The sequence below is a fragment of the Sorex araneus genome, chromosome 7 (assembly GCF_027595985.1).
Source record: "Sorex araneus isolate mSorAra2 chromosome 7, mSorAra2.pri, whole genome shotgun sequence".
NCBI classification, from domain to species: Eukaryota; Metazoa; Chordata; class Mammalia; order Eulipotyphla; family Soricidae; genus Sorex; species Sorex araneus.
In genome coordinates, this window is record NC_073308.1 from 45905553 (window position 1) to 45928792 (window position 23240).

General features: G+C 40.5%; 1 protein-coding gene and 1 non-coding gene across 2 annotated transcripts in view; both read left to right on the forward strand.

The window, feature by feature from the left end:
• Window positions 1-23240, forward strand: part of DOCK5 (dedicator of cytokinesis 5) — a 231279-nt gene that overhangs the window by 138227 nt on the left and 69812 nt on the right. Inside the window, exons 14-20 of the mRNA XM_055144886.1 lie at window positions 2631-2755; window positions 4676-4774; window positions 9655-9727; window positions 12645-12748; window positions 13509-13692; window positions 21690-21787; window positions 22089-22178. Of these exons, the coding sequence (XP_055000861.1) occupies window positions 2631-2755; window positions 4676-4774; window positions 9655-9727; window positions 12645-12748; window positions 13509-13692; window positions 21690-21787; window positions 22089-22178 (773 nt within the window). The remainder of the gene's footprint in view (window positions 1-2630; window positions 2756-4675; window positions 4775-9654; window positions 9728-12644; window positions 12749-13508; window positions 13693-21689; window positions 21788-22088; window positions 22179-23240) is intronic.
• On the forward strand, window positions 7115-7361 carry LOC129406686 (small nucleolar RNA SNORA53). Its single transcript, XR_008631161.1, has one exon. It is a non-coding gene; the product is annotated as a small nucleolar RNA SNORA53 (small nucleolar RNA).

Sequence of the window (23240 nt, forward strand, 5' to 3'; positions counted from 1 at the left end):
CAAGCCATGCGCTCCCGTACTCTGAGCTGTCTCCCAAGCCCTGATTTGTCGTTGTTGTGAAGAAGCTGTGTTTTGGCACAGCAGTCTAAAAATTTATTTTGAGACCGCAGAGATAGTACAGTGTGTTGCATCTTGCCTTGTGTGCAGCCGATCCAGATTTGATCCCCAGCAACCTTTATGGTTTCCTGAGCCTGGCCAGGAGTTATCCCTGAGCACAGAGCCAGGAGTAAGCCCTGAGCACTTTCAGGTGTGTTCCCCCCCCAAAAAAAAAGACCATTAAATTTACTTTAGGCAAAAGTAAATTGTGCTTAAATTGATACGGCAAAAAGTAGGGTCTCGGGGCTTGAGCAGGTAGGACTTTTGCCTTGCACGTGGCCGACCTGGGTTCGATTCCCAGCATCCCATATGGTCCCCTGAGCACCGCCAGGGGTAATTCCTGAGTGCAGAGCCAGGAGTGACCCCTGTGCATGTGCACTGCCGGGTGTAACCCCCCCCCCCCCACCAACGAAAAGAAAAAAAAAAGTAGGGTCTCATGTACAAAACCTTCTAGCACTGAGGCTGTGGAGAGATAACAATGGGTAAGGTTCCTGTATTACACATGGCTGTCCTGGGTTCAATCGTCACAACTGCTTGTGGTCCTCAGAGTACTGCTGGGAGTGATTCCTGAGTGCAGAACCAGTAGGAAGCTCTGAGCACAGATAGGTGTGGCCCAGAAACTGAGGGAGGGAAAAACGGAAAAAAACAATTTTAGTACCACACCCTCCAGCTGTGTGTCCACTTCCTTTGTTCAGTCTTCTCCATCCCACTGACACTCCCCACCCTGCCCTCAGCCTTTCTTCTCCCATGATAAGCTTCATACTGAATACTAGTTCTCATTTTCTGTTGTCTTCGGGATTTGCTATTTCTTCACTGTGTTTCCTTATTATCCCACATATGATGGAACTCAGTCTGTGTTTCTTTTCTTTCAACTTCCCTCAGCATGATCCTCTTAAGACCCATCCATTCACGTAGCAGCACATTGCATATTTTTGGCTTGTCAGTAGTATTCCGTTGTGCGTCTGTAACATAGCTTTTTGTTCTGTCTGTTCTTGGACACTTGAGCAGTTTCCAGTTTGGGCTAATGCAATTAGAGCTGCAGTGAACATTGGGCGCAAATGTTCTTTCTGAATTGAGTTTTGAAACCAGGCCCCAAGTTTATAAAATTGTATTTTTTACTGATTAAAAATATATATGTATAGTAGGCAGAAATTCTTTCAGTATTTATAAGCACAATTAAGCTGATTCAATGAATACAAAGAATTCTACAGGCTCTCAGAGATAGTATCTTAGTTTGCTCAGTGATTAAAAGTTAATGCATTTAGTAAGCATTTGGTTAATTTTAGCCTTTACTATTTTCAGATGTGTTAACATATCACACTCTCTAAGGCACTATTGGGGGAAAAAATCTGCTACTCGTGCCTTATGAGCTGGGAGAGAAGGTATCTGGAATAGAGAAGGGATCACTAAGTCAATGATGGTTGGAGGGATAGTTCCAATGGGAGATGTATGCTAAAAATAGATATAGGACCAAACATGATAGCCTGTCAGTATTTGTATTACTAACCATAATGTCCAAAAGTAGAGAGAGAGTTTGGGGGAATTTATCTGCCATAGAGATAGGGGGAGGAGTGGGATGGGGGAGATAGTGGGGACATTTGTGGTGGAAAATGTGCACTGGTGGAGGGATCATTATATGACTGAAACTCAAACATGAAAGCTTTGTAACTATCTCACGGTGATTCAATAAAAAAGAAAAATGTTTAAAAATCTGCTGCTATAACTCATTAAAATATAGGGCCCAAGAGATGGCAAAGGGCAAGATGTTTGCATTGTATGCAGTTTGCCCAGGTTCAATCCTTAGTACCACCAGGGATCCCATCCTCAGGAGTGACCCCTGAGAATTGTTGGGTGTGGTCCAAACAGAAAATAAAGCAGGAAAACATTAAAATACAACATCTGATTATTACTAAAATATAAAGGTTCATTAAAAAGTAGATTACCATTGAAAACTCATGTTTATAATTCACTTTAAAAACACATTATAAAAAAATAAAAGCACGTTATGTAGGGCTGGAGCGATAGCACAACGGGTAGGGCATTTGCCTTGTATGCGGTCGACCCAGGTTCGATTCCCAACATCCCATATGGTCCCCTGAGTACCACCAGGGGTACTTTCTGAGTGCAGAGCCAGGAGTGATCCCTGTGCATCATCAGGTGTGACCCAAAAAGAAAAAAAAACAGCAAAAAAAACACCTTATGTATGGAAAGAAGATGAGGTAAGCTAACGAGAATAATGTGTGTGTGTGTGTGTGTGTGTGTGTGTGTGTGTGTATACAGTATGTATACAGTTTGATGTTTTATTATTTCTTTTCCCCTAGGGACCATACCCCATGGTGCTTAGGGCTTCTCCTAGTGGTGCTGGGGAACTGTATGGTACTGACATGAACCTAGGCCTCATGCATGAGATCATACACTTCAGCCCTTTAAACCATCCCTCCAGTTCTTTGCTTCATTTTTCATATATTTATTGTATCTTAAGATTAAAAGTGATATGGTAGCATTACTCACAGTTTGGGTTTCCTGTTTTGCAGGAGATGTTCGTAATGATATTTATGTTACCCTAATCCATGGGGAGTTTGACAAAGGGAAAAAGAAGACCCCGAAGAATGTGGAGGTGACCATGTCTGTGTATGATGAGGAGGGCAAGCTCCAGGAAGTACGTGACGTTGCCCAGAATCCCTGCTGTCCTCACCCTCTTTCCTATAATAGTAATGGACTCTTGCTTAGATGTTAAGTGTTCCCACATTCTGGTGCATTTGCTTTCTCATAAGGGAAAAACGTGACATCTGTTTAATTTATGATGTGCCTTTACCAGTTTTTCTAAAAAGCCTATTCTCTGATAAGCCTTTACTCTGTCCTGTCCTGAGGAATCGGATAACGGGGTTCATGAGGAGAGGGTGTGAGAGTGATAGGGAGAGGGGAGACAAACACACACACACACACACACACACACACACACACAAACACAGAGTTGAGCAAAAGCTACTTTATTGTAACTCCACAAAGCTTACGTATGCTTAGGCTTCAATCTACTTGCGTCATAGTCTTAAGGTAAAACTAGAAGTAACTAATGGCACCCGGGGCAACTAGGGGAGATAACAATAGATATCCAGACGGCTGATCTATCTGTTCCTGTTGGCTAACCATCCTGCTCTTGTAAAAATGGTCCCAGTCGTCAGGTTCTTGTAAATGGCTTTCTCAACCTGTTTATGTGAATGTTTGACCGCAAGCTATATGCTGAAGGCCCGCTCACCACGTTACTCTGTACATCATAAGCTTGTTTAGAATCTTACTTCCCTTTTTTGGTTTTGTGAGTGTGAGTGTGAGTGTGAGTGAGTGTGTGTGTGTGTGTGTGTGTGTGTGTGTGTTGGCATGCTTACTTCTGTCTCTGCACTTGGGTCACTCCTGGCAGGGGCTCAGGGAACCATAGGAGATACGGGGGTTGGCTGCATGCAAGGCAAGCACCCTACCTGCTGTATTATTGTTCCGACCCCTAGATTCTAATTTTCATATTTTGTTGCTAAAGGAATAACAAGTCCTTGATGGTTTCATGTGTGAGCCTCTGCTGCAGAAGTTCTTTATTATTTTCAAGGTTTTTTGTGTTTTGCCTCAGACCCAGTAAATTCCAGGGGCTTAAGGGAAAGTAGCTGCATGCCAAGATGCATTTGAAGGCACATGTTCCCCTTTGGCTGAGGTACAGCAGAGGACATCTGTCCAGTAGAGCTACTACATCAGTGGAGATCTGGGTCAGCACAGTTGTCAGCTACTGCTGCTCTTTTGTTTTGAGTATTTGGAAACTCAGCTCTGAAAGGATAATTTCTTTGCTCAAAAAAATCATAGGAGCAAGTGGTGGAGCTCGGACGGGATCTACGTATTCTGGCTTTCGGTCCGGAGCTCGTCCAAGTGTGCCAACAAACACCAATTTGAGCAGGTCATTCTTATTATTCCCCCAGCTTTGATCCCTGAGTTTGGGGCCAGGGATCAAACTCAGGGCCTCAGACATACAAAGACTGTGATCTGTCATTGAGCCACTGTCCCAGGGAAGTCAGTCTTGATTCTGATGTCCGTGTGAAGGAGAGGCAAGGGATGGGGATAAAAGAAACTGGTCTCCCCTAAACATGGCTCCTTTGTATTGATTTAGATATGTGCTGGAATCTAAATAACAAGTTCTTGATTCAGTTAGTTCACCTTGAGCCTCATTGCACAGGTGTGCCAGGACACTGTCATATACAACCCCATCTCTTCCTCATGTATATTGTCATCTTTGCCCTACCTAGCGGTGTGTCTGCATGTGAACCAGAGCTCCTGGTCACCCTCACTAGGCCACTGTTCCAGGAGCAAAAAAAAAGTATATGTCTTGGGTTAGGAAAGGAAATAAAAGTTAGACCATGAGTGTGTCAACATACTTCTGTACGCTTAGACTCTCAAGTTCATATTTACTCTGTTCATTGTATATATCAGCAGTCTAAGGCACAGCCTGGTTGTTTGGACTGTAGGAGGCCCACCCTAGTAGTATAGGATCTCTTTGCCATACTATGACTATTATCCCCTCTAATTTTTTTCTTTTCATCCAAAGAAAGCAATTCATCCTGGTGCTGGATATGAAGGCATTTCTGAGTACAAATCAGTAGTCTACTATCAAGTCAAGCAGCCCTGCTGGTATGAGACTGTTAAGGTGAGACCATGGCATTGGTAAACCCTGTCAGATATAAAAACCATTCACATGCCTCCCTTTTTTATCCATCCCTGATATTTTAGGCAGGTTGCCTATGCTAAATAATAGGAAATGCAATGATAACTAGAATTCTGTATAAGAGCATTTATCTTTATTAATCTCAGATTATTATTATTTTTATTTTGGAGGGTGTTTGGCCAAACTTAGCAGTGCTTATGCTTTATTCTGGCTCCCTGCATAGGGGTTGCTTTTGGAGGTGCTCAGGGGAAATAGGCAGGGCCAGAGGTTAAACTTGCAAGACATACTTGAACTTGCAAGCTGCATGCAGGACAAGGACCTAACCCACTATACCATTTCTCTGGTTCACAATTCAATTCTTTCATTTTGGTTGTTGTTGTTCATTCCTTTTGGTGGTGGTGGGGACATAACTGCTCCATGCTTGGGGTATCGCTCCTAATTCGGTAGGTTTGAGGGGGCCTGACTATGCCATGCTGGGGATTGAACTTGAGACTCCTGCTTACAAAGCATCCACCCTAGCTGATTGAGCTCTCTCTCCACCCCTAAACTCAGAATTATTATTATTATTATTAGTTGTTGTTGTTGTTATTTGGTCACTCTCAGCAGTCCTCAAGGGTTGCTCCTAGCTCTGCAATCAGTATTACATCTGATGGGCTTGGGGGACCATGCAGGATGCCAGGGATGGAACTCTGCTTGACCAAATGCAAGGAAAGTGCCCTACCCACTGTCTTATCACTCCAGCCCCGATTACTGTTTTTGCCCCCACACCTGGCTGGGCTCAGTGCTTACTCCTGGCTGGCTCTACCCTGGTGACACTCAGGGGATTGTACGTGATACTGGGGATCAAACTCAGGTTGTATGCATGGAAGGCAATTGTCCTACCCACTGTATCTGTATCTGTATCTTTCCAGACCCTAAACTCAGAATTCTTTGTTTTGTTTTTTTTTCATTGAATCACCAGGAGAAGAGTCACAAAGCTTTCAGGATTAAGTCTCAGTCATACAATGATCAAACACCCATCCCTTTACCAGTGCACATGTTCTACCACCAAGAACCCCAGTATACGCCCCCCCCATCCCACTCCCCACCCTGCCTGTGTGGCAGATGATTTTTACTCTCTCTTTACTTTGATTACATTCAATTTTCGACAGAAAACCCACTATTGTTATTTTGAATTTCCCCCCCAACAATTAGACCTGCTAAAAAGGCATCATTAGATCATTTGTTTTCTATTGCTGATAATGAAGAGCATATGATGTTGCACGGTCACAAAAGCGGCCGCACGGTTTTGGAATTCTGTTTTTTTAGTAATTAAGTCCAGAGGTATTTCTGCCTGCAGCCTCTGCATTCCAAGATTGGTTTGTGTGCCTCTGGAATTATGGCTGTTAGGAGCACAGGAGCTGTTTATGGGCAGCCACTTGGGGTCTCGTTTGGGTGGGGAGCAGGGCCTGTTCTGCCCCACCCATCGCAAGATTTCCCACATGCTGCATCACTGCAAGCTCCTACCTCTCTGTCCAATTGTCTCTGAAAGGTGGCAGTCGCCATGCTGCCGCAAAGGGGAAAAGGCCGAGGGACAAAACCCTTCCCCTTCCGGACTAAACTCAGAATTCTTAAATCACGTTTTCATTCTTAAATGTGCAGAAATTGAAATAGAGAAATTTGAAATTGTAATGCATTCTAGGCTGCCAAGATTTTCTGAAAACAAATGGAGATTTTCACACTCTGCAAGTAGTTGCCTAACATTTTTTCCTTCTTGGCCTCTAATCAAGTTTCCTCGCTGTCTTTTTAGTTTAAATGTGTGTATTACACATTTCAAAGTGCTCTTGGATCATTCATGTCATGTAAGTGTCACAGTCAGTCAGGCAGCTTATCACTGTTACCTCTACTCTCTTTCTGATCCTGTAACTGAGACTCAAAGACACAGAGTGAAGCTCCAAAACACTAGAGCTCCCTGGTGTCACATGCTAAATCGGTGCCTTTTTCTTCTGACTCCCAGGCTTCATCAGATCTGTCTGGTTGTCCTGGTTTCGTAAGCAAGGTAGAAACATTTAAAAAAAAAATCTATGGAGAATAGGAGGTTGAAGATAGGGTGGGAAGGAGCACTGGTGGAGGGAAGTGGGCACCAGTGAAGGGGTAGATGTCAAAACATTGTATGCCTGAAATGCAGTCATGAATAACTTTTTAATATCATGGTGACTAAGAAACAGAGAATTTACACTAACATTTTATTTCAGAAATAACCATTTTGCCACAAATTTATATACTTCCTATATTGTGTATATAGATGCTTATGTGCTTTTAATACATTAAGAAGTTCTTCACAACATGCTTCCTTAGATCCACCTTTGTGGATGTCAATCTTGAACTGAGTTCTACTCGTAAACTTTGGTTTCTTGTAGTTCCAGTGAAAGAAACATCCAGCAACTTTTTTGGTTGTATAGTCAAAGGTGCTTGAGTCATTGGCATGTGAGATCAATACACCTGCATGTTAGTCTTAAGTTCTGATAGAAATGGCATGCAATTATGCTGCCATACTTGACTATCAGGATGTGACTGGTGTGCGGACACTAATAATGAAAATTTCTGCTTGGCAATGGCAGAAGTTAAGTCTCCTATATTCTATAGAGGGATTATGTAACATAGAATTTAGAACCTCAAGGAATAAATGCTTACCTCTATTGAAAAAAAAAAAAAAGAAGTTCTTCAAACATGTATATATAGGTACTTGCCTGTGTTTATTAAGTCCCTAGTGACATTGCTGATTGGTTCTTTGAAATTGTTATTTTTAGCAAAATGATATATAGCAAAGGTGGATCCTCAACAATTTGGTTCAGTGTTAGCCCTTATATTTTAAATCAATCTGATTTTTTAGATTATATCTTCATCACCTTGAAATTGCAAAGTTATTTATGATTGGGTTTCAGGCATAGCATATTCCAACACCTGTCCCTTCACCAGTGTCCACTTCCCTCTATCAGTGGTCTTATTTTCTCAACCCCTCCTCCAACCAGCCTGCCTCTGTGACAGGCACTTTTTGAAAAATGTTTATATATTTTTAAATACTTTAAAAAATTTAATTAAAGAACCATAATTTACAAAATTATTGATGGCTGTGTTTCAACACCAGCCCCACCACCAGCATCTCTTCCCTCCACCAGTGTTCCCAGATTCCCTCCTCATCCCTGCCTGCCCCTCTGACAGGCGCATTACAAAGTTCAGTGGCTGCAGCTTGGCTTTCACATTTTTAGTGTTGCTGGGTCTTTTATTTGGATCTATACCTATATATATCCCTACTTTCCCACATCACAGGTATAACTGAAACCCCTTCCCCTGATCTCCTATAACTTTTCTTTCTCATGTTCTTCCTTCACCTTTGATTTTTTTCCCCCTCTCTGTCTTCTCCCTAAGTTCTGGGGTCAAGTGTGATCTAGGCATCCCCTCTTTACTAAACTACATTTCCTCATCCAGTTATCCTGTGGACCGCAGATACAATGAGCTCATCCTGTTTTGTTCTTCTGGCTTCCTTCACTCAACTTGTTATCTGCCAGTTCCCACTGGGTTGCAGCAAATTGCATGATTTCATCATTCCTCGCAGCTGCATAGTATCCATTGTGTCTGTATACCATGTCTTCATAATCCATTCATCTGTCTGACAGCCCCTTTCCAAATACATTTTTGGCTCTGTGCTTTATAGTACCATTGCTGATAGGGTTTCATTTATAATACTTCACCATCTGTCAACACCTCCTCCTCCGGGTTGAACACTTCCCTCCTTCATTGTTGCACTGTTGTCCTCTCTGTCCTATTCCCTACCCACCCGTCCCATAGAAAGCTTCCTACTGAAGACCAGTTCTCATCTTCTTCATTCCTATTGCTGCTGGACACTTAGCAGCATAGGACACATTTAGTGCATGTCTCTCTCAAACTGACTTCACTCAGCTTGTTACTCTATAGATCCATCTACATAACAGCAAAGTGAATGATTTGTCTTTTTTTTTTAAAGCTGAGTAGTATTCCATTGTGTGTATGTACCATAGTTTCTTTATCTAGTTATCTGTGCTTAGGCAATTGGGCCATTTCTAGATTTCCACTATTGTGAATATTGCTGCAATGAACACAGGGATTCACATGTCTTTTCTCGGTTGTTTTGGGGGCCTTGAGTTATATTACAAAGTCTGGAATTGCAATTCCAGTATGGAAGCAATTCCTAGCTTCTGGAGGAAAGTCCATATTGTTTTCAAAAATATATTGGGCCAGTTGACGTTCTCACCTTTAGGGACTGAGGGTTGACTCAAAATAATACTGAGTTAAAGGGCATTATTGGAGAGCCTGCTGTCATTGCTGTCATTTGTCTAATTAGTCATCACAAACTTTCTGCTCTTTGCTGTTTATCACTTCTGTTCACTGTACCCTCTAAATTATTTATAAGCATAATGTGTAAAGTCATGTAATAGCTTATGTAAAGTTTTCTTTGACCCCACTAATTTACCTTTCGTTCTATTACCTTCTATTTTATACACTAATTGTCACTATTCAGTGTACAGCTTGCTACACATAGATCCCATGTAGACCTCAAAGTCTCTTCTCTTTCCCTCTTAAATAGTTCCTGTTTCATATTTGAGAAAATATTGAAGGAATCTGGCTAGAAACAAAGATGATCTCCTGGCAGCATTCAGGTGTGGATATATCTAAATTTCCCTTCAGTGATATTATATCAAATGTCACACTACTGGAACTAATGATAGGAAAAGATATTAAAAGCAAGCCTATTTTCTATGAACTGAGCTGTGAATAAAATGTACTTTATATATATGCATATACACATACATTATATACATTATATATACATTATTATTTTGCAGGTGTCCATTCCTATAGAAGAAGTTGCGCATTGCCATATAAGATTTACCTTCCGACATAGATCATCTCAGGAATGTGAGTATTAGGACTCACTGTATTAAAACATAGTTTTTTACTAAGCTGTGGTTTTGTGTGTCTGGAGACCCTTGTACCTAGAAATTAGACAGTTGTCATCATTAGTACAGGATGCATTGGTGCTAAGGATATCAGAAAGATGATTTTCCTGAGCTTTTCTCTGTATTCTTTCCTTATCAGCATTCTCTTAGAATGTGTTCTGTACTCACTGCAGTCCTATAAGGTGCTTCTGGAGTCTCTGACACAGAGATTTTGACATCAAATAGGGAAAGAGATGTTGTAGTGTCCAACTCCCTCTCAGATACTGCTCAGTGTATGTTCCCTTAGTAATGAGTTCTGCATTGAGAGATCTGTTGGATGATTTGCAGTCTCTCAGAATTAGTGTTCTGAAAGATTAGTCCCTGACCTAGATTAGCGTTCATAAGGTACGGCTCTAAAATGTGAAAAGAGAAGAAAATAGTTTTCATATGGATTCAGAATTGATCTCAAAAATTAAGTTTATTTTTTCTTTACTGGGGGTTTTTGTTTTGGGTCCCAACCAGTGGTGCTCAGGTGCTTAGGTGCTCAGAAGACCGTACGGGGTGCTAGGGTTCAAACCAGATTTGGCTGCATACAAGGCAACTGCTGTAACCATCTCTCCAGCCCCTATGAATTCTCTTGTTCTTTTTCAACGTGCATAAAAACACAGTCCTGGGCCAGAGATACAGTAATGAGGTTAAGATGCTTACCTTGCTTTGATAATGGTTCAGATCCTGGCCTTACCAGTAACCCCTCATTCACTTGACAAGTGTAACCCCTGAGCATCATTGGATGTGCCCCCCCACCATCTCTTGCCCCACTGCAATCCTTTTTTTCTAAATTGGGTTTATTAAATTTCATCTACATCCAGAGTACTGAGTTGGCCCAGGGCATATGACCTCAAATAAGATACTATCACTGCTCTAAATGTTTCTGTGGTCTAGTTAGAAAGATGGGTGTGAAAACAAGCAATTACGTTCAAAACCATAAAATGTTAGGCAGCCAATTGGGAGTGGTAAGTGACCACATATGTGTGAAGATTATGTGCATGATTTGCTATACTGTTGCTGAGACTAGAAGGTAGAGTTAGTGTAGTTAAGGCAAAAGGGTGAAAAAAAAGGTGTCTGAAAACCACCCAGTGAACTTGGAAAGGCTGAATCATGATAGTACAGGTGAGATTCTATGACATTTTCACTGTTGGAGGCCAAGGTTATGAAATACTAGTAGTTCCACACCATTTTACATAATATTTAAATACCATTTATCAAGACTTAGTTTGTGCCAGGTAAAGAGTGAAGCTGTATTCATACATTTTGTGTTATCACAAATCTTATAAATTATCTACTACTGTATCCAAATTTATTTAGAAACAAGGAAGTTAGTTACTTGCCTGGATTGACACTTTGGCAATCTCTTTCTAGGCCACTTCATGCCAGGTCATGAAGAACTTTTGAGTCATGTTAGGGAGGAACCATTAGAGATAGTCTTGTGGGTCTTGTTGATGTTAGTGGTTGTTCAAGATACATACATACATATATATATGTATCTATGACTGGACTAATTCATGACCATTTTCATAACAGGTTCTGGAGACTAGTGTTTTATGCATTGTCATTTGGACAATATCCACTTTGGGATATATAGTGTATATAATATCTGTATATTTTATGTATATAGTATGTATGTATATATATATATATTTGGACAATGATGTATTTATATATGTACATTTGTACTAGAGCGATAGCACAGCAGGTAGGGTGTTGCCTCCATCCCTCTCGGAGAGCCTGGGAAGCTACTGAGAGTATCCCTCCTGCACAGCAGAACCTGGCAAGGTACGCGTGGCATATTCAATATGCCAAAAACAGTAGCAACAAGTCTCACAATGGAAACGTCACTGGTGCCTGCTCCAGCAAATCAATGAACAACGGGACGGCAGTGCTACAGTGCAATATTTGGACAATATCCACTTTGAATATGTATATTATATATACATACATTGTCCAAATGACCATGAATAAAAGAATAAATAAAAAATATAATTAAATCATACAATATACTACTCTTCAGAGCTTGTCATGAAAATGGTCATGAATGAGTCCAGCTCTAGATAATCTAACACAGCTCCAAGGCCAAAATCTAAAAATTAGGAAGGAGATTCTGTGCTTCCTGGAAGACCAGATCCTTTTCCCCAGATCCTTTTCCCCAGATCCCACAGTGCGCGCTGATCCACAGTTCCTGGCAGTTGGGAAGGAAAACTATCTTGAAAGGAAAACAGAGTAAAAACATTAGCATTATACATTTTGCAATATTATAAATACTTCACTAGTCTGACCTACAACAAGAGAAATGAAATACCTTATGAATTTTTTTTAGAGCGGGACCATAGAGCTAAATTTTTGTTGTCATAATTGTTAATATTTTACTCTGGTCGCAATCTGGTGAGTGGGTAGATAGAGACAACAGAAAGCCTAGTGAAGAAGATCGTGTAGAAATGCAGGAAGAAGTGAGGATGTTCCTCGGTAGGAACAGAATGGCATGGAAGGAAAGGAGCTCACCCCAAAGTATTCAGAATATGGAGTTGGCGTGTGGGTGGAATAGGTGTCATTCCTCATAGCTCTGATTCAGATGATTGGGTAGATACTGAGTCTACTCTCGTGAGTCGATGAACTTGGAGAAAAGAGCATTTGTGGGGGTCTAAGAAAAGTCTATTTGGGGTGCTAATTCCTTTGAGGAGCCTGTGCCACCTTGTATGGCCCTTGGTTGCTTGCTGGACTCTGTTGATGATAGCGTGATTAAACATCACATCACAGCAAAGTGGGAATCAGCCCATGATAATCCTGATTTCTGGCTCTCTTTCTGCACTCACTGCTAAAACAATTTCTTTCTGTCTTTTCAGCCAGAGATAAATCAGAGCGAGCCTTTGGGGTGGCCTTCGTGAAATTGATGAACCCCGATGGCACCACTCTGCAGGACGGGAGACATGACCTGGTGGTTTATAAGGTGGTACCAAGAGAGCAATGCTCAAATAATTGTTGAGGAAGTTTATTATCCGTTAAATTGGTGATTGAGGCTCCCTTCAACTTTATTTATATAAACATCCTCCTCTCCTCTACGGCCATATGTGTTTGCCCTTTCAAATTTCGTACCCAGGACAGCTGTGGTCTCACCATTTGTCAGTCTCCCTTACCATCTCTGAAAGGGTGGAATGTAGCGTTATTTAGACTCTAGAGTGTATCTCTTTCTCTTCTGCAAGTGGTTTTCTGTGCAGTCAGTATCAAGGGGCTGCCCTCTTGCCTTTCTCTCTACTTCATGCTCTGCTGCCTTTGGTCAGAGTGTGGTACGTGTGGTAGGATGTGGTCTTCATATCACCCCGAGTCAGACATGGCTTCTCAGCTTTGGGGCCCTTATCCATCCCTTACACTTTTGTCTTTACTTTTCCCTAGTAAGTGTTCTGGAGCTTTCAGTTTCACAAAGATATGAGAGTATTTAAAACATTCTAAGAGGAGGTCCTATATTTCTAACAATATCCAGGGAACTCTTGTGTGTGTATCTGTCTGATACGTATTTTTCTTAACTGCTCCGGAGTTTGTAGTTTTGGAAGGTATGCCAATCCGGTTCTTTCTAGGGACCAACTCAACCCAATAACTCAATGAATTGTAATGGTGACCTTTGACAGTTTCAAGAGCATGAAATTCTACCTTCTTCCTTTGTTTGCATGTAGACGATCTTGCTCATCATTCCTAACAAGCTTCCTTTTCAGGGTGACAACAAGAAAATGGAAGATGCTAAGTTCTACCTGACCCTTCCTGGGACCAAATTAGAGATGGAAGAAAAAGAGCTCCAAGCATCCAAAACTCTGACCAACTTTACTGCGAGCAAGGAGAGCACAAAGGATAGCTTTCAGATCGCCACTCTCATTTGCTCTACAAAGCTCACACAGAATGGTAAGTGTAAGTGAGGGCAGTGACCGGAGATTGATTTTTCTGCATAGCTTTCTCAGGTTCTTCCCTTTGAGTCAGGAGTCTGGACCCTGCAGAGCCGTGGCTGCTGAGATGGGATATTGAGATGGGAAGTTTCCTTTCAAATGCCGCTTTGGGTGATACTGATCAGATTGCCAGAGCTCATTCTCAGGTTCTGTTGTCTACTTTTGAAGCAGTATGAAAGTCTTTTGATTTTATAAACACACACACACACACACACACACATACACACACACAAGCATACATATTTGTTTGGAGGGGGGGCATACCCAGTGGTGTTCAGGGATCACTCCTGGTGTGACGTGAGGAACCATATGTAGTGTAGGAGATCAAACTGAAGTCCACTGCATGCAAGGCATGCTTAAACTCTTTTTATCAGGTCCATGTTTTTTTGTTTATTTGTTTGTTTGACATCATAAGATTTATAAATGTGTTCATTAACAGACTGTAAAATCCCAAAATCTTTTTTTTAGACATCTATTTATTTATTTTGCTTTTTGAGTCACACCCAACGATGATCAGGGGTTGCTTTACACTCAGATATTATTCCTGGAAGTGCTTGAGGGACCATATGGGATGCCGGGGATCAAACTCAGGTTGGCCGCTTGCAAGGCAAACGCCCTACACGCTGTACTATAGCTCCAGCCCCCCAAATCCAAATACCTTATTGTGACTTTCCTTCACAGAGACAAAGAACTCTAATAATGTTTCATATGTGATAGTTTACTATGTGTGTGGTGATGGTATGTATATACCTGTAATACTCACGCATAATACATGTATTTTATGTGTGATAGTTGTCACAAAAGATATTGGTAATAATTTGGAGGACACTGGTGAATAAACATTAGTTTTCTGCTCAAGGAGGAATGGTTTTCTGCCCTATAGCATTGTGTCTGTTGCACATGTAGTCTCCTCTTTCTCATTTTTTTTGAGCATTAGGAAGTTTTCCATAAAATTAATTAAACTTTGTTTTGTTTCCCATAGAAATATCTGATAATTTTAATTTCTCTTCTCTAATGGAATTTGATATATAAGAAGAGCCCCTATTTCTTTGACCATATCATGTGTAAGGAGACATGCACAGGATTCTGAGCCAGGAATTGGCCTGAGGAATTTTGTGTTCCATATTCTATATAACAGATTAGTCCCTTTGGCCACATAGAAGAATCTGCCTTAGGGAAGTGCTGAGATTCAGAAACCCGCTCAAGGCTCAGATGTGGGTTGATCTTTTGAAGAGATCAGTTTGTTTTGATAGATCATGGCCAGCTAGAAAATAAGAATCGGATTTCAAGTTGAACAAGTGGCTAGACCGGATAGTATGAAGTTCAGAGAGCTAACACATATGGAAAGATAAGACCCTACAGGTGAAAAATTCAGCAGGAAAAATGCAGAACTGTGGATATCATAAAAAGGCCCATTATTTCTATGGACTTGGGAAGAAAAGCAGAAGTGACTAGGCAGACACAAAAATTTTAGGGTAGTGCAATTTTGCTGGCTGATGCATTCGTCAAATCCAACAATATACTGCACAGACTGTGCCCTCAGAGTGAGTGTTGATGTAAATTATGGATTTTAGTCAATGAACTAGAAATTTTGGCTAGTTATAATGTACAAACCGAATGTAAGCTGTCCAGTAAGTTGTGGAGATTCGGGAGCAGAGAAGGGGTTTATAAAAAGGCTGTGTACGTTCTACTTAAGGATTATAAATCTGTGGTGTTCAAAAGATAAAGTATATGAATTTTTGAAAATCAAACATTATGCCTGAAAGGCATTCTGAGTTTCATAAATTACATTACAAAACTGTCTTCATAATAGTACCTGTGTTAGAGAAAGAAATGTAATTGATTGATGTGAGATTAAATAGTGGAAATATTTATTGAATATGATCTAGAAGGTATATCCAAGATTTTAAATGTATTCAGCCCCTTTGGTTCTGTAATTTGACCCCTATCTTGAACCTATGTGTGCAATGAGAGATGTGCACAAAGATTTATGTATGGATGTGTTTCCAATTACTCATCAAATAAATGGGGTCAGTTTAAATGGTATAAGGTAATGATGATATATGCAGCTTCGAAACATTTCAAAACATAAATAATGATGTGATAATTTTGATATTGTTATAGATAATTTGTTTGTTTTAATAAATGAGGACAATTTGGACATTTGTCTGCTTTCTATTCCCAGCTTGGACATTTCATGGTGGGCAAGTCCCTTTGATCTCTTGTGTCCTGGTTTCTTCATCTTTAATATGAAGAAATATTAATGACATGTTAACAAAATATGTTAATATTAATAGGAATTACACAACCATATATTTCAAAGAATGAAGTACATCTAAGTAACAAAGAAAAACCATGCCTATACTTAATGAATGTTAGCTATCATCATTATTCTTAAGGTATGCCAAAAAAGGTAAATGAATAATCACAGAAAGGATAGATCATTCTTTTATTTGTTTTGTAATTTCCATGTGACTCTCATGTGACAATAAGTTATTTTTGAAGACGTTATAGCAGATAATTTTTTAACTTGTTTTTTTATGATAATTAAATTTACTGATGGAATAGAAAATATATCAATCATAATAAATGAATGTCAAATATTAGGGAAATAATAGCTAATGAAAAAATACCAATTTTATAACAAGAATGCACGTAAAATTTTCCATTCTTTAAACTTAACTCAATGTAGATAACAAGGAAAGAATCGACAAACTAGAGAATAAAGAGCCTTCATTATTCACTGTATCACTATCACTGTCACCCTGTTCTCATCGATTTGCTCGAGCGGGCACCAGTAACATCTCCATATGAGACTTATTATTACTGTTTTTGGCATATTGAATATGCCATAGGTAGCTTGCCAGGCTCTATAGCAGATAATTTAAAATGATGTACTTTAAGAGCAATCATAAAAGGATAGTCAAGGTGTAGTTACATAGCATTGATCATGCATCTATTCAGTGATCCTTCTGGGGACTAGAGTTCAAAGAAAGCAATTAATAAACATTTACAAAATTTTAGTGAAAAACAAGAGAACTTTCTGTAGCTATAACACTTATTATACGATTTATTCCTCTTCCAGTCAACTTTTTAAAGAAGCTTATTCAGTTATCAGGAATCAGTTTAGTGTCCATGTGTTGGTATCAGTCATCTTCTAGGTGTTCTAAACCTGTGCTGTCCCATCATTGCCGCTTCCAACTATGTCATTGTAAAAATCTGAATCAGTTTATGAGTTTATTGTCTTCATTGAACTAGTATCATCTCAAGTGCACTATAGTTTGGGCTGGAGAGCTAGTAAGTAAGGATGTAAGGCTCTGGCCTTGCATACAGCGGATCAGGTTTGATCTCTAGCATTGCGTATGGTCCCCCAAGCACGGCCAGGGGTTAATTTTGAACACAGAGCTGGGCATGGCCCTCCGCATCACCAGGTGTGGCCCCTAAACCAAGAACAACAAGGACAACAAAATAAGTTGGTCAGGGGCCTTGTGTTGGCCTGGCCAGAGACACAGCATCTCCATCGCGAAGGACGTTCCCTCAGACGGAACACTACCCTCTGCTGCCCTCTCCTCCTACCCCTACATTTTAGTATCTTAAGAACACTCATTACATCTGCAAAAAGTTTGCTATCTATCTCATATATGCTTTCCAGAAGCAAATCATATGAATCGGAAGGAGTGCTCTGTTGTCACGGACTAGGGCGGCAGAGGGGGAGGGGGTGGGGGCGCAAGGAGTGGGACAGAGGCTTGACCAGGGAAGAGAACACATAGCAAGCATCAGAGAAAACTGGGCCTTCCACAGAACAAAAACCAATTGTGCCCTGGCTATGTATTTGCTTTCTTCTAATTTGATAGAAATTATAAAGACCCACTTTAATTTATTCTGAGAAACGGGAAGCTGAGGAACATTAATAAACCATCAACTGTATGAGGCCATTTACTGATAAAGAGGGTAGCTTTCACATGGCGACCGTGACCAAAGGCATTTCTCCTGAGCCTTAGTACTATTCACACTCGAAAGGTTAAAAGCCACTGGCCTTTGGGACAGACAGTTCTTGTAAACTGTGCCTCATCATTTTTTTCTAAACTAGAACAGAACAAATTTTCTGAGATCGTTTATTGCTGGGCCGATATGGAGGGTGAGAAGAGATTTGTTTCAGCAAAGGAGAAGGAATTATGTCCTTGCACACATGGGGCCCTCTGCCCAGTGATTCACAGTCAGCATTTCATTTTATTTTCCAACACTCTAGCACAGGAAGACTCCAGTAGTTCCACAATTAGCTTCAGTTTACTGATGAGAAAACTTAATTAAGGTCCTTAGATATTTTGTTTACGCACTTAAGTGGTAAACTTGGGTCCAGAAATAGACATTAATAACTCTAATGCCTTTTCTTTTTTTAAAAAAAATTTTTTAAGTGAACTTTTCTTTTTTCTTTATTTTTTTCCTGTTTAAATTTGTATCATCCTCAATCCTTTTCAAAGATAATCAGTACCTAAAATTTAACAATTTTTGTTAGGAATCAACAATTCTTACAGTCTTTGAATGGGAATATAAATTAGGATGTCTTGGGTTAACATTTGGATAACCTCTAGTACGATCAAAGATAGACTCTTCCATCTGGTTTTATACTACAGACAGATGCCTGGATATCAGACACATATAGGACTGCTTTTAGTAAAATGATTTATGGTAGAAAAAAGCAGGAAACCCAAATGTTTAGCAATAAGATATATAAATTAGTCTTATACGACAACCTCTATGAGTTTCAAAACACAGTAGTACAGGTCTGTTCTGGAAGGAGATGCCACCAGTGTTCTAACTCTGGCCTTTAAGCACATATCCTTGATATATTCCTCATGTAAGCTTGGAAACATCTCTAGGGAGAACCCTGAGCTCATGAATGGACCCTTCACAAACACTTAAAGCTCCTCGTGACTCTTTTCCCCGATGAAGTCTTTCAGACATATCCCCAGTTATCATTGAGCAGAGTGAAATAAAGAGTAGAGTGGCACCACTGACTAGCCTGTGGCAGAAATCAGAGACAGGAAATAGGAAAGACATTGTGTAGTCATGACTAAGTCTAGCATGATGCCTATTATTAACTACTTAATAGATGAATGGATTAAAGAATTGTATTGAGCAAAGTACCAGCTTCTTTAGAACTTATTCCTTCCTTCCTTCCCTCCTTCCTTCCTTCCCTCCCTCCTTCCTTCCTTCCTTCCTTCCTTCCTTCCTTCCTTCCTTCCTTCCTTCCTTCCTTCCTTCCTTCCTTCCTTCCTTCCTTTCTTCCCTCCCTCCTTCCCTCCCTCCCTCCCTTCCTTCCTTCCTTCTTTCCTTCCTTCCTTCCTTCCTTCCTTCCTTCCTTCCTTCTTTCCTTCCTTCCTTCCTTCCTTCCTTCCTTCCCTCCCTCCCTCCCTCCCTCCCTCCCTCCCTCCCTCCCTCCCTCCCTCCCTCCCTCCCTTCCTTCCTTCCTTCCTTCCTTCCTTCCTTCCTTCCTTCCTTCCTTCCTTCCTTCCTTCCTTCCTTCCTCCCTCCCTCCCTCTCTTCCTTCCTTCTTCCCTCCCTTTTCTCCTTCCCTCCCTCTTTTCTCCCTCCCTCCCTCTATCTTCCTTCCTTCCTGCCTTCCTTTTATAATGAGCACCTACTAGGTATGTAACACTGTGATGTAATATAAAAATGAATACAGGAACCAGAGAGGTATTACAGCAGGTAGAGTGCTTGCCTTTCACGTAGCTAACCCAGGTTTGATCCTTGGCACCCCTCCCCCCCCCATAGCCCATCAAACCCCATTAGGAGTGATCCCTGACCAAAGAGCCAGGTTTAAGCCCTGAGCACTGCTGTGTGTGGCTCAGAAAAACAAAGCCAAGATAATACAGTATAGTTCCACCCTCAAGTGGCTCAAAGCTTTGGGAACAAACAAAGAGATGGTATGTATTTGATTCCTGTGGGAATAAAGTTTGGGATGGACCTTGAAGTAGAAGTAGGGATTAAACACATATGTAATATTTCTGGGTAGTTCACACAGAATAAAGAGTACATGCAAACGGATCGAGCTATTTCAGAACACTTAGTACTTTGGGAAGTAGCCCACTGAGTTGTCTGGCTGCGAAGGGAGCAACAGAATAGTGGTCAGTTGGGCTTTTAGGAGGGCCATAAGCGGGGTCTTGCTGCTTTCTGTGAGTGGTGACAGGTCTTGTTTCTTGTTTGTTGGTGGGGAGTCTTTAGGCAGTAGGCTTAGTGAACTCCCAGGGACTAAACATAATACATTTACAAAGGTAAAATGCCTTTGAAGCAAATGGGCTATTCTGGTTTATTTATACTACCTATATAGGTTTATACACGTCCTTTGATTAAGAAGTATATATTAGAAGTGGGGCCCAAGAGATAGCACAGCAGGCAGGTAGGGCACTTGCCGTATGCGACTAACCCAGGATCAATCCCTGACACCCTTGTGTTCTCCAATCCCTGCCAGGAGTGATCCCTGAGCACAGAGCCAAGAGTGAGCCCCCAAGTACTGCCAAGTACACCCCCCCGCTAAAAGATAGTTTTTATTAGAGGGCCAGAGAGAGAATATAATAGGAAAGAAGCTTGCCTTGTGTGAACTGGTCAATATTGATTTGATCCGTGGAACCACAAATGGTCTGCCAGGCACTGTTAGGAATAAGCTCTGACCCTGTAGGTATCGCCAAAATAAACAAGAAAATAAAATAAAATGGCGGGGGGGGGGTTGTGCGTGATGGAGGGAATTTTTGGTTTACACCTGGCTATGCTCAGGGGTTGCTCCTGGCTCTGCACTCAGGAATTACTCCTGGCAGTTCTCAGGGGCTATATTGGGATGCTGAGGATTGAACCCAAGTCAACTGCATGCAAGTTAAATGCTCTACCCACTGTACTATTGCTCTGGCCTGAAGATAAATTTTTTTAAAAGAATGTATTGGAGCCGAGAAGATTGCTCCATGGGGTTAGGCACATGCTCTGAGTTTAGTCTATGGAAGGAAGAGAATAAAGCAATTCAACCATGACTTGGTTTTTCAAAATCTACTAAATGTATAATTAAATCTTTTTTTTTTTTTGTAATTCTTTTTTTTTTTTATTAGTTTATTTTTAATTAGAGAGTCATTCATTCATAGTGTAACCGGGACAAGCAATCCAATTTCATACAGCCTAAGTTTTATCATCTGAAAGTTTAAAAATTAGAGGCTAGAGAAATAGTAATGATGGGGGCTTGACTTGCACTTAGTAGACTTGGCTTTAAGCCTTAGGACAAGTTATGGGCCTCCGAACACTGCCGGGAGTAAGCCCTCATCACATACGGGTGTGCTCACACCTAGGAAACAGTGGAAAAATAAAATCTACTCTGCATTGATATTCAACATTTGATTAATTAAATTAATAAATAGAAGTTCCCTTTCCCTTTGATTCCACGGTGACATTGATGATAATAAGAGATAAATTAAGAGATGTAGCAAATTAAAGGTACACAGGTTACTTCCATGGGTTCAGTTTTTTGGGTATTTTTTTTGGCTTCGCTTTTTGCGTCACGCCCAGTGATGCTCGGGGGTTACTCCTGGCTCTGCACTCAGGAATTACTCCTGGCGGTGTTTTGGGGTCCCCATGGGATGCCGGGGACTGAATCCAGCAAACGGCCTACCTGCTGTACTATTGCTCCAGCCTGAGTTCAGTTTTTATAGAAGTGATGTCATTATCTGAGGGATATGAGTTTCATTCAGGTGTTGGTTTTATAATTTTTTTAGAACATTAGTAGTCAGTTTTTTTCCCCTTAGTGACCACAAGGTTTTCTCTAATTTATATGGGAGATATAGCTTCAAAGAATATTTAAGCTTTTAAACACCATTAACAACAACAACATCTTCTAGAGGATTCTACAACTGTATTCTGCAACAGTATGGATTGCTCTCTCTAACAAATGTCTAATGTTTATGGTTGTTCTTCTAGTTGACCTGTTAGGCTTATTAAATTGGCGTTCAAACTCCCAGAACATTAAACACAACTTAAAGAAGCTAATGGAGGTGGATGGAGGAGAGATTGTTAAGGTATGTTTATATTTTTATAGTTAGAAATATACTCACTATGTCAATCTTTCCAAGTTTATTTTATTTTATTTTATAAATAATTTATTTTTAATAATAACTTATTACTTTTAATATTCCAACACCAATCCCACCACCATATTTTGAATGTTTCTACCCCAACCCTCAAAGCCTGCCCCCAAAGCAGGACCTAAATACTAGTTTTAAGTTGTTGAAACCTAGTTCTGTTGAAGCCTAATTACTCCTAAATCTGTATACTGAGCTGAATAAAAAAAATATATAAACTGTTTTTTCTTACCTTCAGTTTTTGCAAGATACACTAGATGCACTTTTTAACATAATGATGGAGAAGTCTGACAATGAAACATACGATTTTCTTGTGTTTGATGCACTGGTAAGCAAACTTTAGTGTTTATCCTTACAACTTTGTAGTCTTTGTTATTTTACAATTTTCAGTAATTGTGATGAATATCTTCCTGCATAAATACTTAAATACGTCTCTCTGATAATTTCTTTTTTAAAATTTATGTTTTTACAAGATATCGTAGTTTATTTATTTTAGGGTAGGAGAACTGCTGTTTATTCAGTAATTGATTAAACTGATTGAATTGGGCATGAACTCCACATTACTTTTTAAAAACAATATTTTTAATTGAATATCCGTGAGATAGATCATTACAAAGCTGTTCATAATTTGTTTTCAGTCATACAATGATCCAGCACCCATCCCTCCACCAGTGTACATTTCCTGCCTCCAATATCCTCTGTATCCCTACCACAGTCCCCCACCCACCCACCCTCTACCCCCAGCCTCCCTCTATAGGAAACACTCTCCTTCTTGCTCTCTCTCTTTTTTTCCTTTTTTTCATTATGGTTTGCAATACAGGTGCTAAGAGGTCATGGTGTTTGCTCAGGACATTCGATATTTTTATCAGGATGGTAAGGCTGAAGTAGATTTTCAATTGGGTGGAAGCTTTGGGGTGTGGATGTGACTGCTGAGGCTTCCGGAAGTACAGGAGGTTGGGGGGGTAGTCCATCCTGACTGAGAAAGCCTGGATATTTCAGTCACAAAATCTATATACCAAAATTTTCACTAGATTATATCTTGATGGACTGGAGTGATAGCACAGCGGGTAGGGCGTTTGCCTTCCACACAGCTGACCTGGGTTCAATTCCTCCATCCCTCTCGGATAGCCCAACAAGCTACTGAGAGTATTCTGCCTGTACAGCAGAGACTGACAAGCTACCCGTGGCATATTCGATATGTCAAAAACAGTAACAAGAAGTCTCACAATGGAGATGTTACTGGTGCCGACTCGAGCAAATCGATGAACAACGGGACAACAGTACTACAATGCTATATCTTGATGAGGTCTGTCCTGAGACAGTGGTCAGGCCGGGATTATGGTGGCAATTTTGGATTGTGGAACCAAGCGGCTGTCAGTGGTTCTGCTTG